The sequence below is a fragment of the Colobus angolensis genome, unplaced genomic scaffold (assembly GCF_000951035.1).
Source record: "Colobus angolensis palliatus isolate OR3802 unplaced genomic scaffold, Cang.pa_1.0 Scaffold188, whole genome shotgun sequence".
In the NCBI taxonomy this organism is placed as follows: domain Eukaryota; kingdom Metazoa; phylum Chordata; class Mammalia; order Primates; family Cercopithecidae; genus Colobus; species Colobus angolensis.
In genome coordinates this window covers 2200610-2216667 of record NW_012115021.1, presented here as the reverse complement: position 1 = coordinate 2216667, position 16058 = coordinate 2200610, and the positions used below count along the sequence as shown (strand labels likewise).

The following is a 16058-nucleotide window of genomic DNA, read 5'->3' as shown; positions in this document are numbered from 1 at the left end:
TTCCTTTACCTAACTATTCTGCACCTCTGCAGGGAGAGCATTATGGTTTGGAAGAAATGGAAACAAGGGCACGGAACTGTCTTACCTTGGGGGCCATGTGGACAGAGCCTGCACACAAAGATTGGAGTGCTGAGAGTCTTCTAGACTGCAAAGGGTTTGGTTCAGCCCAAAGAAGACTGCCAGGAAGCTGAGGCCACCTGCCCCTCCTCTGCTTCAGGAATAAACATCAGTACTGCATCTTGGCTCTGAGGGGCACTGGGCATCATGATGCCCACTCAAAGCAGCTAGGGCATTGTGATCTCTGCATCTCCATACAGATGTACGAGGAAATGATCCCATAGCCTCATCTCCGTTTCAGAGGCAAAGTCCACCACAATCTTGCCCATCGCTCTCAACAGACAGCACCTCCTGGCCACCAGGTGAGCATTTGTCTTTCAGGGTTTATTATTTACAGAAACTGTTTTCCCCTTGGTTTGTTTCCTTCCCCCAAGGTAAGACAATGCCCAGAGAAACTCCACTGCTAAGACATTGGCGAAAGATTTGCCAGATCCTGACACCTGACTCGACCTTGCTCCCCTCCAATCGATGCCCCTGACTGCACCCACCTGTGACACAGAAGACCAAAGTGCCTCTACCCAGAGGGTGCAGGTTCCTCGCCTGGCTCTGGTTTTCAGAGGGAAGCATTGTTTCTGCGGAGACATGCCTGTTCATTTCCATGGCACTGCTGACTTGTGCTCACCCTATGACACCTCTCCCAGAGCACAGGAGGAGAGTATCCACTGCGAGGCGTTCACCCCACACAAGCGGGGACCACAGGCCTAGCCCTAGAACAACTGCTTGCCTGGCTATAAGAGGAGCCTTGTCGCCTTTCTTTTTTTTTTCCCCCAGATTCCAGAAGATGCAGGATTTTTCCTAAGGCAGGAGAAAACCCTAGTTCATGGACAGCCAGGATAAAAACCCTAGAAGCCCATGAGCCAAGGTGAACGAAGCGGAATTTTCTAAACCTTGGGGAGAGAGAATTATGTTACATGAAGGCAGCCGTTGCCAATAAAATGGAAGGCTATGAAAGCAAGCGAGGCACAAGGAAACCCCAATTCCAGAGAGAGACACAAGCGTTCTATTTGGTGAACAGTTTGGTGCACAGACAGACTGCATCCTGTGAAGAGGTGGCCCTTGTCAAGGCTACTGCCGCCGGGAGGATCTTTGCATCTTTAGGATGTGTCACTAGCTCATCGAAACTATTTCTGTAACTCTCTGCAAGAGCCAATTTAAGCTGGCGCCTCGGTTCCCTCTGCACTCAAAAGAGACCAATTTCCAATTCCTCCTCAGAGTCCGTGAGACCAGATGCTACGACAAATGTTCCAGAGAAATGAACCTAGAAAATGATCCCGGGGTGATCCTTGGCGGGGAGCACAGGAATCCTCGGCTCTATCTCTGTGGCTTCAACAGACATCAGTTTCAGGGTGAGTGCTGCCATCGCCCCCCTGAGAGTGCTTCTGATGGGACATGCTTTCCTGATAGCACAGGGGATCTTGGGAGACAGAAGCTTCCCAGTAAGGCTAGGGGGCCCGTGACAGGTTTAGAGCGTGATCATGTTTCCAGGTGAGAGCCTATTGCATCTGGCAGCCCGAATTGGGCAACAATTCCTGCAAATGAGAAGCCACTGCTCTTGTTAGGTAGGTCATTGTCCCGTAAGCCCCACTCGGAGCGCTGTCGTAAAAGAAGTGGCAGATTCCCGTGGCTTGGTCTTTCTCCAGGGTGTCTATGGCTCCAATCGACACCTGCAGTAGGAAAGGGCAGAGGGGACAATGAGCGGAGTCCCTGCTCCCCATCACGCTTCTGCGTGTTGGCGGCGGGTCAACATGGGCAGGGTGAGAGTTGCCCTAGAGGCCTGGGCCTCCTGAGGGCACGAAGCCAGCGCTGCCGGGGGAATGCCCCACCTCTCTGGACACTGCACTCTGTCATCACGCACCCTAGTCTGCAGCTCCTGACTATGATGACGACCACTCTGTTGAACTTGACTTTGCGTAAAGGATAAAGGGGTTCACCCAGGGTCACATGTGTTGCAAGTGGTATTTGGACGAAAACTTGCACTGAGACAGGCCTATCCATCCCCAAAGGTCTTGAGATTTCCCAAGTGGCCACTGTACCATTTTCTAAGCAAGTGGTTGACATTTTTTCCCCATCTGTGATGACATTTTCTTGGTTCGAGTATATTCTTTCCTATTGGACACAGAATCTCCAGCCTCAACAGATATAAATGCCAGCCAACCCGGCTCCCCAGCACCCCCACCTGATCCTGCAAGAACAGCTGACTGGCCATCTGCACAATCTGGTCCACGTGGATGATGCCCCCAATGCTGGTCATCTCCGTGTCTGAGAGCAGCGTCAGCACCATGATGGCTTCCACCAGCAGCTGCCGGTACTCAGGCTGTGGCACGCGGTTCAGCACCGATTCAACATGGACAGCAAACTTGATCTCATGGGGGGTCATCTACCAAAGGGACAGGCAGGCAACCACCAGTGAGAGGACAGATGCAGCCCTATCACCAAGTAACCAAGGGTGACCGTAGCAGTGCCTGGGCTTGGGGCTCAGCGCCACTGCTGCCACTTTTCTGGCCACTCTCTGGATCCTGCCGGCAGTGGCCCTCAGCGCAGGAGGCTGGAGTGTGCCTCCAGGAGCCAGTCAGCCTGTCCTAGCCTGATTTATCTACCCTTCCCCCACCATCGACTACAGCTTCCAGGGAGCAGGGACCATTTCTGGTTTCTCTTTCCTCTTCATTATTCCTTCCAGCATAAAGCATGGTACTTTGGGTGGGGTAAGACTAAAAAAAATCCATGTTAAAAAGAATGACAAATCACCTAGGGACGATGACTGCTTTTAGTTGGGCCGAGAAGGCTGCCTGTGGTGCAGGCCAGGGTGGCATGGAGATAGATAGGCTCCTTTCTTTCAACAGGGTTCTAAGGGGTGTCTGGCAAATGAAAAGAGCTTGCTAGCCCAGAAATGCTGAGTCTCAGTTGAAAAAGGCTGACTATAAATGCAGGAAAGACATTTTGCCAAGTATAAGGGTGAAGTGGTTAGACAGCTCAGAGCTACAACTGGCCTGGCAGTTAGAATGAGCCCGAAAGGAGCAAAAAGGGGTCAGAGTCCATGCAATGAAGCCCTTACTGTGAACCCACAGAGGGGCCTGCGTCTGCGTTTTTCTCATCGTACCTCTCGGGTCGTCGAGGATGGGAGGACGTAACCATCGATGGAGAGACCGTGGCACTGGAGGCAGAACACAGAGCGTTTCAGTCAGATTCCAGAATGGGATAAGCACATGCATGTGCACACACAGCCCCCTCGGCCCTGGAAACCCATATGAGGGCTGGGACACGCCAGACTGTCAGAGTTATTTTTAGAGAGCTTGTTCTCGCTGCCCACAGGCTGTGTTTTCGATGGAACAATTCTAGGGAACCCAGCAGGCATCTTTCAGCTCTCCCCCGAACAATGCCCTAGGGGGCTGCCGAGTCCTCCCGGGAGGCTCCACATTGTAGTTGGCAACCGGGCCCTGGCGGCTGCAAGTCCCCTTTAGTGCCATGATAAAGGGGGATTTTCATGGCTCCTGCTGGGGAAGGGATGCTTCTGTGCCTTTGCAGGCATCTATTTTTGAGACTTCTATAATAAGCACCAATCACAAAAGCCTCCAGCACATGCACACCCATGTACATAAATACCGAGTGCCAGCTCAATACAAAATGCTTTTTCATAATAGAAGTGTCTTGGTATTGGGCCAGTAAGTCCAAGCGGAAGCATGTGATGCCCCAGGAAGAGCGGGGAAATTTTCTAGGAACAGCTTGTTCTAGTCTAACTGGCCACCTTCTAAATCCCAGTGCCCCGGTCAGCAGCGTTCCTGGTGCACTGAGGGCAGAACAGCAATGGACACTCCCACCCGCTTGAGAGAGGCGGGAAATGAAATAAGCACCATGAGCCCCTGCAGGCTCCTGCCTGGGTCCCGGGAGTCCAGCTGCTCCGAGTCCTCTGCGGTGGCCGTGAGGAACACCTTGGGCCCCATGAAGCACAGGGACCCTTGTTACAGAAAGAACCTGGAGCAAGCGGTGCCATGGCTTTGGGAAGGGGCTGTTGTATGCTGTCACTGGAATAATGTTTTCTCCTCTCCCACTGTGAAATGAACTAAAACATAGTTCTGGGGGGAAAAAGTCCTGGTTTGCACAGCTTTTCAGCGAGGCATACTGTCCCTCCATTCAAGGGAAAAGACAGGGAGGGCCTGGTGCAGCCCAGGGAGCTGCACAAACTCGGGGACCGATGCAGAAAGGAGACAATGTGTGGGTACAAAAAATGCTGCCCCCTCGAAAACAGGTGCTCAGGGAGGTGCTCCTACGCTCAGGTACAGGCACCACAGTTCCCAAGGACAACCGCTGGGGAGATGTGAATGACCCCAGGCAGATGGGAAGCGCAACAGCTGGCTGGCTGAGGGGAGTGGAGGCCCCAGGGTGTGAGCGATTGTGCCTTCAGGGCACACAGGACCTGGGGCCAAACTGGAAGCTCTCCACCTCTGTACACTTTGGGACTGAACATAGCAGGTACCCTGGGAGGGTGGGGCTCAGTCACGTGGCTGAACAGCAGGGACACTACTGCCTGGACGTGCAGGAGGCTGGAGGGCTGGCCTACTCCAGGCCCCTCCTGAACGGTCATTCCAGGCCTGTGAGGGCTGCTCTGTGTTACGGGGTTTTCATCTGAAGCCTCCCAGCCTTTCCCCATTCTTCTGTGTTCCTAAAATAGGTCCAAGTTGGTCCCACACAACCACAACCTAGACTGCCACCTTGTCTTACTTGCTGTGGTTCTCAACCAGGGTGATCTGCCTCCCACGGGACATTTGATAATGCATGGAGACACTTTTAGTTGTTACATGGGGGTGGGGGAGAGGCCAGGGACGCTGTAGACATCCTACCATGCACAGGCCCCCTAGTATAGAATGCCTCGGCCCCAGGTGCCAACAGCACTGAGGTAGAGAAGCCATCCTCAGGGCTGTGTGTGCGCTTCCCTGGAGGTGCCACTATGCCTTGCCAGGGCAGTACGGGAACGGTTCACTTCCCCAGGAGCTCACCTTCTGGAGGATCTTCCACACCTTCTGGTAGAATCCCACGGGGACCCTGTTGATGGCCCCGTCCAGCCTTCTCCTGCGCAGCCACTGGCCCTGCCGCTCCCCCCAGCCGATGTGATGTCCTCCCGAGTCTGAGGATGACGTGCCAGTGGGCGAGGATGGGGTGCTGGACCTCTGCAAGACAGACAGCTTGGGGCCTCAGAAGCCACGCAGCAGGTGCCCCTGGGAGAGTGCGCCATCATGAAGGGTGGCCCTGCGACCTAGGCACTAAATGCCAGACCACTCGCCAGAGAGGAACATGGTTCCTCCAGTCTACCTTGCTTGTTTCCTGATGGGAGATAACTCGCACGCTTTGGGTCGATCACTCCATTCCATGTTGCACTCTGCCCAGCCCCCCCAAGAGGCAGTCCTGCCCCCAAAGCTAGAACCCGTAACGTAGGGAGGAGGCTGAGCAGGGCAGGCACGGGCTCGGGGGTCGGACTGCCGGAGCGCTAATCCCCACTCAATGCCAGCAATGCCAAGGACACACCCGAGGCCGCCTGGCCCTGCCATGAACACTGGTTCTGGGCCTCAGCCTCATCGGCACAGTGGGGACACAGTCGGGCGTCCTTTAGAGAGCTGCCTGGAAGCCTTCGCCACTTGGAGACACAGAAGCCCCTGAGACATATCTGGCGTGTGCTAAGTGTCCATAAGGGGCAGCTGTCACCCACATGCGGCGCCTGTGCCGCTGCAGTGGGAGAGCTTTGAGCATGACAACGGGCCCTCGGAGCAGGCACTCGTGGCCCAGGGAGACAAACTCCATAGTGCCCACTTCATTGCTGCAGTGCCACAGAGAAGTGACAGTCACCTTTCCACAGGACAGGAACCACAGAGAAGGTAACACATGACACAAGGGAAGACAAACAGTGAAGCCCACAATTAATGGTGGGGACCTCGCAGATCAGGGTCCATCCACCCATCCTTTGCAGTCCCACTTCCTGCTTTCCCTGTTCTTGGCACTGGGCTTTATCTTAATTTGGGGCAATGGCTGCCTTTGAACTGGGGCTGACTTTGCTGAAGTGAGGGAAGAGGGCGCCACCTCCTTCCCACCTCAACATTGGCTGGACTGATTCAGGCTCCAGAGGGGAGCCCTGTCTGAGAGGCTCCCCGTGGCCGGGGGGGTGGGGGGGGCGGGGCTCTGGGTGGGGGTCCATCCCCTCCCTGCAGCAAAGCTCCCAGCCTTCTGTCTTGCCCTGCGGGGCTTCTAGCTGCGAGACCTCCTGGTCGAGAAGGGATAACCCTCACGCTCACACATCTCTCTGCCTGGGACTATCTGGCACTTTGGTTTCTCGATGCGCACAGTCAGATGTAAAGGGTTAAAGTGAAATCCTGAAGTGTGCTAGCAGGGCAGGAGGTGGAGCTCTCCTTTCTGCAGCACTTGGATTTCAACAGATCTTATTTTGAAAAGGCAGTTTGGCTGGGTTATTCCATTGGGCTCATTACTGCCACTTAAGGCAACAATTAGACACAAATAAAAGTAATTACAGCTGCACTCCTCAATGACTCAGCTGATCTGGGCCCTCCAGTTGCAGGAGGAAGACTCAGCCTCTGCTCTGCGGTGAGCACAATCCGAGCCCTACACGGGATCTGGGGCATGGCAGGTGCAGAGTGCTAGTCGGCACGTGCGGGCAAGGGTTCACCATCCTGGCTCCATAAAGAGGCATGGAACTAATGCCCCGAAGTTTCCAGAAGCTCTGGGAATTGGTGAGAAGGACACTCCTCACCCACACTGTGCTGAGGAGCACAGGCAGAGAACAAAGCTCAGTGCAAGCACTTTGGGGCCACCTTTCTACCCTCCTCAGAATTCCAGTTGGAGGAGCCTGTGAGCATCCCACTGAAAACACTTCAGCCCTGCTCGAATCCTCAGAAGTTAGGCATGAGGTGGGAGCACAAGGAAGGACGCGAGGAGGAGCAGGGACGGACACAATGATCCCGAGGCACTGTTACCGCAGACTTGGAGGAATGCACACTGCTGGACGTGGCCTGGCCCACAGAAAAGAACTACAAAACAAAAAGAATCCACTCAGTTGACAGCAATGACACCAAGAGACACAGCAGAGAGGAGGGTCATGGAGCAGCATCCGAAACACCCACAGAAAGCAGCAGCAGAGAATACGGGCGCAGAGAAGGTCCAACAGCAACATACATAGGCAAGCTCAGGTGCAGGGGCACCTGCAAGCGCCACTCTGGGCTTCGACTCCACATGAAACTTGCTAACTGCTCTTTTTAAAAACATGAACTGTTGCCATTGAACGTAAATATTAAATGTTCCCGTCGTATGTGGAGGGTGCATCATCAAGTTAGGACACAATTTATTTTCCAAACTCATAGCCATGAAATGCTCATATTTTAAGAATTGTGAAAATCTACAGATGAACCAAATACCTATGCTGACACTAACATGCTGCACCTAACAGACATTCAGTAGATACTCATTAAATGAATGAATATGATCAGGCTGATACCTTTGGTCAAATAAGTATTTCCTCGTCTAAAAATCTAGAATGTACCCTTAATTTGCAAAGGTACAGTGTGCTATCTACACGGTATTCTTGCAAAAGAGACTAGAAATTGAAAATACCATAACAGCTATTACATTTTTTGAACAAAGACTATGTTCCTTGACGTAAGTGGTCAAACACAAGTTTGTACTAGCTAGGTGACTCTAAGCCCAGCAAAGAACACAGGTGATCACTTCGTCTCCGTAACATGCAAGAACAGCATGAAATGGAGGCAGAAGGAACCACTCAGATTCGCCCACAGTCAGGCCATCGGGATGTGGGGACAGAGGGACGGTGCCACCGAGTGGCTGGCAAGGGAACATGTTTGGAAAGCCGGTTCCTTACTTGGAAACAGCATACATTAGGAGAGAGAAAGCATGTTTTACCTCTGGACAACATGTGGAATCGGCCTTTACATGTCATTAAGACGTCTCCTCTAGGATCTTGTGGTAATACACATCAAAATATTAGAAGTGCGACTCCAGTTTTCCAGAGGGGGGAGAACATATGTCACCAGGGTGACATAAAAGAAGAGCATCCTTACATGTTTTTCCTTTCCGGGTTAAGTACCCCCAGGCGATCTGAGGAGAGGAATAGCAGCATTCTTTCTACTGATATAACCAATGACTGCATTTCCCCCTATTTAGTTCCCTCTTTTTGAATAGAAACTCCCACTGAGGCAGAGCCTGGATGATCTCTTTCACAAAGTACCCTACAAAGCCCAAGAATCTGAGAAACAGATTATTTGTAAAGGCATGGGGCAAGGTCATCTCTCTGGCCCTGAGTCCTGCTCTCTGCCTCTGCTCCAGCCCATTTGCCGGGTAGAGCCGCCCTCCACACATCCACAAGCTGCGGAGTCACAGCCTTGCTTTCCACATTCAAGCCAGAAAGAACAGGAAGTAAAGGACGAACAAGGCAAAGGGGTGTCACCTGTTCATCAGCACTAAACCGCCTAGTCATCTGAAAGCAAAAATACATCAGGAAATCAAAACCAGCTTTGAGTCAAGAACACGTGCTTCTTCTATCGCCCTCTCTTAATCCAGGGCCGTGTTGATCAAACCGCAGGCGGTGACCCATGAGTGCATCATGGACTCGATTTAGTGGGTCATGACCAGCATTTAAAATAGAGTAGAAAATTCGAGTGCATTTCTCATGGTCAGAGGAAAACTCTTTCCCAGCATGGATCCCGGGCAAGGCCTAGCACAGCACCTGGCACCTTAAGACTGCGACGTTGAGCTGCGGCCCTGTGCGGTCAGTTCAAAAGTATTTTTTTTTTTTTTTACCAGGAATTAAAGGTCAACTAAGAAAAGAGACCCCTGTGGCTGGTGGAGAATCCAAGTATCACGGGCATTCTGGTCTATTTCCAGAGCCCTCTTGCTATTTCATTTGAAGGACATAGATGATTTGGTGACTTTTTGTATGACTCTACTTTTTCAATGGCTGTGGCCCACTCCAAAGAGTGGTTCTCAGGAACAGAGGCAAACATGGACAAGGGTATTTTCTGGAACATTCATGAGAACATCACGTTAAGGATGAGTGGGTGAGGGTGCACATGAGCGGCTCTGGGATATCTATCTGGGGACAGGGGTGTGTTCAGATCCCAGACAGAAGGGACCTCCCACTCTAGACAGTGGACTACAGCCTCATGCCCTAGGTTTCTGTCACTTTCTGGGGTGAGCCCAGGTAGGGAGACCACCACTCGCCCCTCGCTGCCACCAAGGTGTTCTTACCTGTTTCATTTCACTCCTCAGTCTGTTAATGCCACTCCTCTCAGTTTTGGTGACTCCAGTATGGCCCACCTCGTGGATGGAGATGGCAGGGCTGGATGTGGAGGAGTGGATAGGGCGCACTGGGTGGGAAACACACACATGTGGTTCTTAGGAACTCTACAGCATCCACCCCGAGGGAGGATCTGCCCCTGTCTTCCCTACTTGACAATGAAGGCCTTCTGTGCTTGGCTAGCGCTGTGTCTGCAGCACCGAGAGCAGCACAGGTGCAGTATTCAGCTCTTAAAGGAGTAAACGGAAATGTGCAGAGTACTTAAGCACCATTACAACACAGTGGCCAGGAAGCACCTTACACGGTGAAATATATATATTTTTTTCGAGACGGAGTCTCACTCTGTCACCCAGGCTGGAGTGCAGTGGCGCGATCTCAGCTCACTGCAACCTCCGCCTCCTGGGTTCAAGCAGTTCTCCTACCTCAGCCTCCTGAGTAGCTGGGATTACAGGCGCCCGCCATCACACCCAGCTAATTTCTGTATTTTTAGTAGAGACGGGGTGTCGCCATATTGGCCAGGCTGGTCTGAAACTCCTGACCTTGTTGTGATCCGCCCACATCGGCCTCCCAAACTGCTGGGAATACAGGCATGAGCCGCCGCACCCGGTCATGTTTTTTTATTTTTTTTGAGACAGAGTCTTGCTCTGTTCCCGAGGCTGGAGTGCGCGATCTTGGCTCCCTGCAACCTCTGCCTCCTGGGCTCAAGAGATCCTTCTGCTTCAGCCTCCCAAGTAGCTAGGACCACAGGCGTGTGCCACCACACCTGGCTAATTTTTGTATGTTTTGTGAAGACAGGGTTTTGCCATGTTGCCTAGGCTGGTCTTGAGCTCCTGGGCTCAAGTGATCTGCCTGCCTCAGCCTCCCAAAGTGCTGGGATTACAAGCATGAACCACCATGCCCAGCCTTGCTTTTGGATAAGTAAAAAATTATTCTAAAAAAAATACCCGGCTGGGTGTGGTGGCTCACACCTGTAATTCCAGCATTTTGGGAGGGCGAGGCGGGCAGATCACCTGAGGTTGGGAGTTCCAGACCAGCCTGACCAACATGGAGAAACCCCATCTCCACTAAAAATACAAAATTAGCTGGGTGTGGTGGCACATGCCTCTAATCCCAGCTACTTGGGAGGTCGAGGCAGGAGAATCCCTTGAACCCGGGAGACGGAGGTTGCGGTTAGCTGAGATCATGCCATTGCATCCCAGCCTGGGCAACAAGAGCCAAACTCCATCTCAAAAACAAAACAAAACAAAACAGCTGGGCGCGGTGGCTCACACCTGTAATCTCAGCACTTTGGGAGGCCGAGGTGGGCGGATCACGAGGTCAGGAGATCGAGACCATCCCAGCTAACACGGTGAAACCCCGTCTCTACTAAAAATGCAAAAAATCAGCCAGGCGTGGTGGTGCGTGTCTATAGTCCCAGCTACTCGGAGGCTGAGGCAGGAGAATGGCGTGAACCCAGGAGGCGGAGCTTGCAGTGAGCCGAGATGGTGCCACTGCACTCCAGCCTGGGTGACAAAGTGAGACTCCGTCACAAAAAAACAAAAACAAAAACAAAAACAAAAACAAAACAAAAAACATACCCGAGGCCAGGCACGGTGGCTCACACCTGTAATCCCAGCACTTTGGGAGGCCGAGGTGGGAAGACTGCTTGAGCCCAGGAGTTCGAGACCAGCCTGGGCAGCATGGTGAGACCTCATATCTATATTTAATTAGAAATAAATAAATAAATAAAAATTTAAAAAAACCCCAAAGCACACCTTCCTTGTAGGAAACTGAGACCACTGAACTACAGAAGCTAGAACTAACATCTCTTGATATTTTAGTCATGAGCCTTCCAGTTTTTTTTCCCTATGACTGTGTATGTTTTTAACAAAACAGAATCATCACATACATACGTACAGATACAGAAACATGAGATGGATACATACATTCTGTGGACATAAAGTATGGTTCTGTGATCTGCCTTTTTGTAATTATATTGTGAATATCTCTCTCTGGCATTAAATATTCTATCATATCGTGTTTCATGACCGCCTGGAGTTTGATCTGGTGAGTGTTGACTGGTCAATGATATCCCCAATCCTATTTATATTAATATTTTTCTAAAGGGTTCGTCATGACTAATGTATAGGACCCACATGCACCTTGCTGGGCTCTGTCCCCAGTCCCGTGTGACTCTTGGAATGCCCCCGGGAAATGACAAAACTGCTGCGGGCCCCTGAAGGGCTGGCACCCCGGGCAGCTGTGGCCATGGGCTGGGTGATCCAGAGGGGCCTCCTGGTGCCAGGCTCTGGGCAGCGGGTGCAGGTGTGAATGCAGGAGAATTCAGTGCCGCAGCAGTGCCTGGAGGAGAGCCCATGCCCAGGCCTGAGGGCAAGGTGCCAAATGAAATGAAGGTGGCAGCTGGAGGAGGGCCTTGGGCTGGAGGGGGATGTGCTAGGAAAGTCAGGCTGCCAGGGGCTGGAGGTGGAGGCAACCAGGGGCCACCGATGCAATGCATCAGGCCACCACCTCTCACTCCCAACCTATCGCACCAGCCTTGGGACTCAAACCTGTTCCCAGCCCCACCTCCCACAAGCCTGGCCTCTGTGCTGTGGTCACAGCAATCATTCTAAAAGGCAAGTGTGATCGTATCACTGCCCACTCCAAAGCCTCCCAGGTCTAGCTGTCTTTAGGACAAAGGTCAAACAGTCCTCCCAGCATCACCTGAAACTCTACCGATTGGAGCCCCGCTTCCCCTCAACTCCCGGCCACCTGCACCGCACTGGGCATCTGCCTGTGCTGGCAAGCCAGGCCAAGCTCAAAGGTCACCTCCTCAGGCAGCATCCTCTGCAAGCCTCACCATCCCACCTGAACCCAATGGAGCCATGGGAGTTGAGGGCACTGTCCGGGAGGAGTAGTGACAAATGAGGAACCTGGGGACAAGAACATTTAAAGGACAGCAGAGAGGCAGGAGCCCACAAGGGAGACTCAGTGATGAGCTGGAGAGGAAGGACAGACCCAGGAAAGTGGAAAACAGAAGGAGAAAGTGGAAAACAGAAGGAGAAAGTGGAAAACAGAGTGAGCGAGGCAGGACAAAGCAAAATAACTGAGCTCGAGCACGCTGTGAGGTCACAGAGGGGTCTCCTTCCCGCGCTGTGGAGGGTGATGTGAGGCCGGGTTGAGAATGTTTTTATCCAAACCAAAGGCCAGGAAGCTACAAGAGGGGCTGTCCGGGGTGGGTGTTCGCTGGAAACATTTATCTCAAACATCTCAGGATTTAATCAAAATTCTAAGCCTATTTGGGCTTCCTAAATTTACAAAAATTGAACAATTACAAACGACAGCTAACAAATGATGTTATATGTTAAAAAGACAGCATGTCTTCTGTTCTTGCTTGCAATCACACATATTTATGGCTTTCAGATGACATTACTCAGTTCCTAGTTTCATAATATCTATAGCTGTACATCTAATGACAAATTTTTAGTAATTATCTGTGTCAAGCCATGAATACTGTAATGATGAGCAGAACACATTAAATATTTATCTCATACATTACCATTTCAAGGACTCTGCCTTGGAAAGAACTGGAAATTACTTTTGCAAAAGCATTTCGAGTATCCCTCCTTCAGGAAAGGAGAAAAACCACCAAAACACATCTGATTGCACGATGCCGTCTTTGTTTGCGGCCGGCACATGCTCAGGAAACATACACAGTACCCAATGTCCTTCTTATTAAATAAAAGGAATGAAGCCCACAGTGCATTTCTTTGGCTTGATGAAATAAATTCACCAACGTGCCTGCAAATCATTTAGCTTTTTTATGAGGAGGAGAAAAGATAATTGCTTCAATTATAATTAGGGAACATTTGAGAACAAGAATCACGCCAGGACTTGGGTGATTATGTTTCCCAGCACTGCAAGCAGGGTTCCGGTTCAGATAAAAACAGAGTGAGTGAGGCAGGACAAAGCAAAATAAGTGAGCTCGAGCACGCTGTGAGGTCACAGAGGGGTCTCCTCCCGCGCTGTGGAGGGTGACGTGAGGCCGGGTTGAGAATGTTTTTACCCAAAGGCCAGGATGCTCAGGTGGTGTGAAAGGACAGCCCTTTCATCCTGGCACTCGGGGTCCCCCACACTTCTAACACTTTTTTTTTTTTTGAGACAGAGTCTTGCTCTGTCGCCCAGGCTGGAGTGCAGTGGCGCAATCTCAGCTCACTGCAACCTCCGCCTGCCGGGTTGAAGTGATTCTCCTGCCTCAGCCTTCTGGGTACCTGGGCTTACAGGCGTGCGCCACCACACCTAATTTTTTTTGTATTTTTAGTAGAGATGGGGTTTCACCACGTTGGTCAGGCTGGTCTCGAACTCCTGACCTCATGATCTGCCCACCTCGGCCTCCCAAAATGCTGGGATTACAGGCGTGAGCCACCATGCCTGGCCAACACTTTTGCATAACTGATGGTACCAGGCGCTTACGGCTACAGGAGGCGGTATACCACACCCACATGCTGTGCCAACCTGGGCAAGAAAAGCTCACCCAGCACACTGCGAGCGAGTCCCAAAGCCCCCAAAGCAGGAAGCTTGAGCCTAGGACTGTCCATCTTCTTCAGGTAGGAGCCTTCCCTTCCCACATTCGCTATGCCCCACAGCGCTGGTTCTAATGTCTGCTGCAAGTAAAGGAGGCAGCTCCCTGAAGACACTAACAGGAGCATGGGACTTACCACTTCTTTCAACGCCAAACTCTTTCCCACTTAGAATATGGTGCAGGAGATTTTTCATATCGAAAGGGCTGAGGTTCATTAAACTTTCAGAAGCCTCTTCTCCTACAAACAAATATCTTGTAAGTGTCCCAGACACAGGGCTGGTGGCGGGTAAAGGTAGGGTCAGGTGGACCTGGGTGGGGAGGGAGGTGATAGCAGATGCCATGGCAGGTCCCCCTGTTCAGGAGAACCTCACTATTGCTTTGGGGCTGAAATGCACTGTTTCGTGGGGATTCTAAATGCTGCTGTTTAAATCATGAATCTGCTTAATTCTCAGACACATGATTTTTCACAATGTTTGATCCCCAACGTTGGATGTCTCATGATGGATTTTTATATTCAAATTGGTAGGGTTTCTCCCCGTGAAGATGTTATAAAATAGGGGTGACATCTCATAGCAAGGGCATCCAGGAAGGAGCTTAGATGTCAGGTACAGGGCGGAAGATTCCACATCGCCTTTGAGGCTGTAATGGTAAACATCACCAGAGCCCCATTCTCCCTGACTTATGAACTTCAGCTCTGTGCCACATGGAAGGGAGTTCCATCTAAATGAGAGAAGCTGGTAAAGCCTGAGCTTGCCACAGGCTTGGATGCTGAGTTCGAGATAACCTAAGTAGGGCTTCCCCTGAGAGTGGAGGCCGTGGCCTGGTGGCTGGGGTGGGGTGCGGCGGGAGCTGCAGGAGCTGCGGGCATCTCACCTGAGCAGTTCAGACTCCGCGCCAGCTCCGTGGCCATCACCTGAATGATCAGTCCAATCCGGAGTCTCAGCATTTCCACAAAGAGGCTGGGCTGCGCCCTGACATACATGGCCAGGTAAACCACAATCTCCTGAGGCAGACACACACGGAGATGGGGTTTCAGAGACAGGGTGAGTGGCTGAAGGATCCCCTCCACTCTGAGGAAGGCTGTGGCCCGGCCCCTCCCACACCAGCCCCAGACCTGCGTGAGGACGGCGATGCTGATGTCCTGCCCGCTGGCCTCATAGATGAGTTTTGTGAGCTCCTCCGGGGGAAGGGGCCTAGGAAGGAGCATTGTGTCACAAACATGATGAGGTATCTTGAGACAGTCCCTCCTCACCCTCCACGGAACACCCTTATTTTCTGTGCTAGATGCATCCATGTGACAGAGTGTCTTTAAAAAGCCCCTCTTCCGAACATTGGGAAGTGCTGATGTTTTCCCCATGGCTCCCCGGCAAACCTGAGGTCCTTAAGGCTGACGACTTACGCAGAGATGATCTTCTCCCGGGGCTCGGGCGGCAGGCCTACGGTGAGCTGCTTCTGGTGCGAGAGCAGATCCGTGCAGGCCTTCGCAGTTAGGAGGAAGGGTGAGAGGCAGAGCGCAAAAGAGATTGGCAAAGACGATGAGGGGTGGGGAGGAGACACTGCCAATCAGATCGTACATTTACCTTAACTTTATGACCCATGTTGCCCTTGATTTGAAAAATTCATACCTAGACCCCAGACTAAGCAACTCAGGCAGGGCTGGGTGTCTGTGGTCTCTGTCTCCAATGTGTGCCCCCAGGCCTGGCTCTGCAGGGCCTGTCAGTGGGCATTTAATGCCCATCCACTGTAGCAAACACATTGGACTCCCTGCTATCGAATGAGACAGGAATAAGTCTGAAGATACCGATGGTACGAGTTAATAACCATATTCAATTCCTAAATTACCCGTTTCCCTATTATTCACATCTAATAAATGCCATCATCTTACCATCACGACACTGAACTCGAGTGTCTTAGAAAGCGGCTCTGGGCCGGGCGCGGTGGCTCAAGCCTGTAATCCCAGCACTTTGGGAGGCCGAGACGGGCGGATCACGAGGCCAGGAGATCGAGACCATCCTGGCTAACACAGTGAAACCCCGTCTCTACTAAAAAATACAAAAAAACTAGCCGGGCGAG

The 16058-nt window shown here is 51.8% G+C and overlaps 1 protein-coding gene across 1 annotated transcript in view; it reads right to left on the bottom strand.

Moving 5' to 3' along the window:
- Nucleotides 1-886: 886 nt before the first annotated feature.
- The window catches only part of PHKA2 (phosphorylase kinase, alpha 2 (liver)), a 96722-nt gene continuing 81550 nt past the window's right edge, over nucleotides 887-16058 (bottom strand). The window contains exons 23-33 of the mRNA XM_011940214.1: nucleotides 15385-15464; nucleotides 15100-15178; nucleotides 14859-14988; nucleotides 14122-14223; nucleotides 9376-9494; nucleotides 8576-8605; nucleotides 7092-7145; nucleotides 5109-5279; nucleotides 3215-3268; nucleotides 2294-2494; nucleotides 887-1781 (exon numbers count right to left, since the gene is read on the bottom strand). Of these exons, the coding sequence (XP_011795604.1) occupies nucleotides 1611-1781; nucleotides 2294-2494; nucleotides 3215-3268; nucleotides 5109-5279; nucleotides 7092-7145; nucleotides 8576-8605; nucleotides 9376-9494; nucleotides 14122-14223; nucleotides 14859-14988; nucleotides 15100-15178; nucleotides 15385-15464 (1191 nt within the window). The 3' untranslated portion in view covers nucleotides 887-1610. The remainder of the gene's footprint in view (nucleotides 1782-2293; nucleotides 2495-3214; nucleotides 3269-5108; nucleotides 5280-7091; nucleotides 7146-8575; nucleotides 8606-9375; nucleotides 9495-14121; nucleotides 14224-14858; nucleotides 14989-15099; nucleotides 15179-15384; nucleotides 15465-16058) is intronic.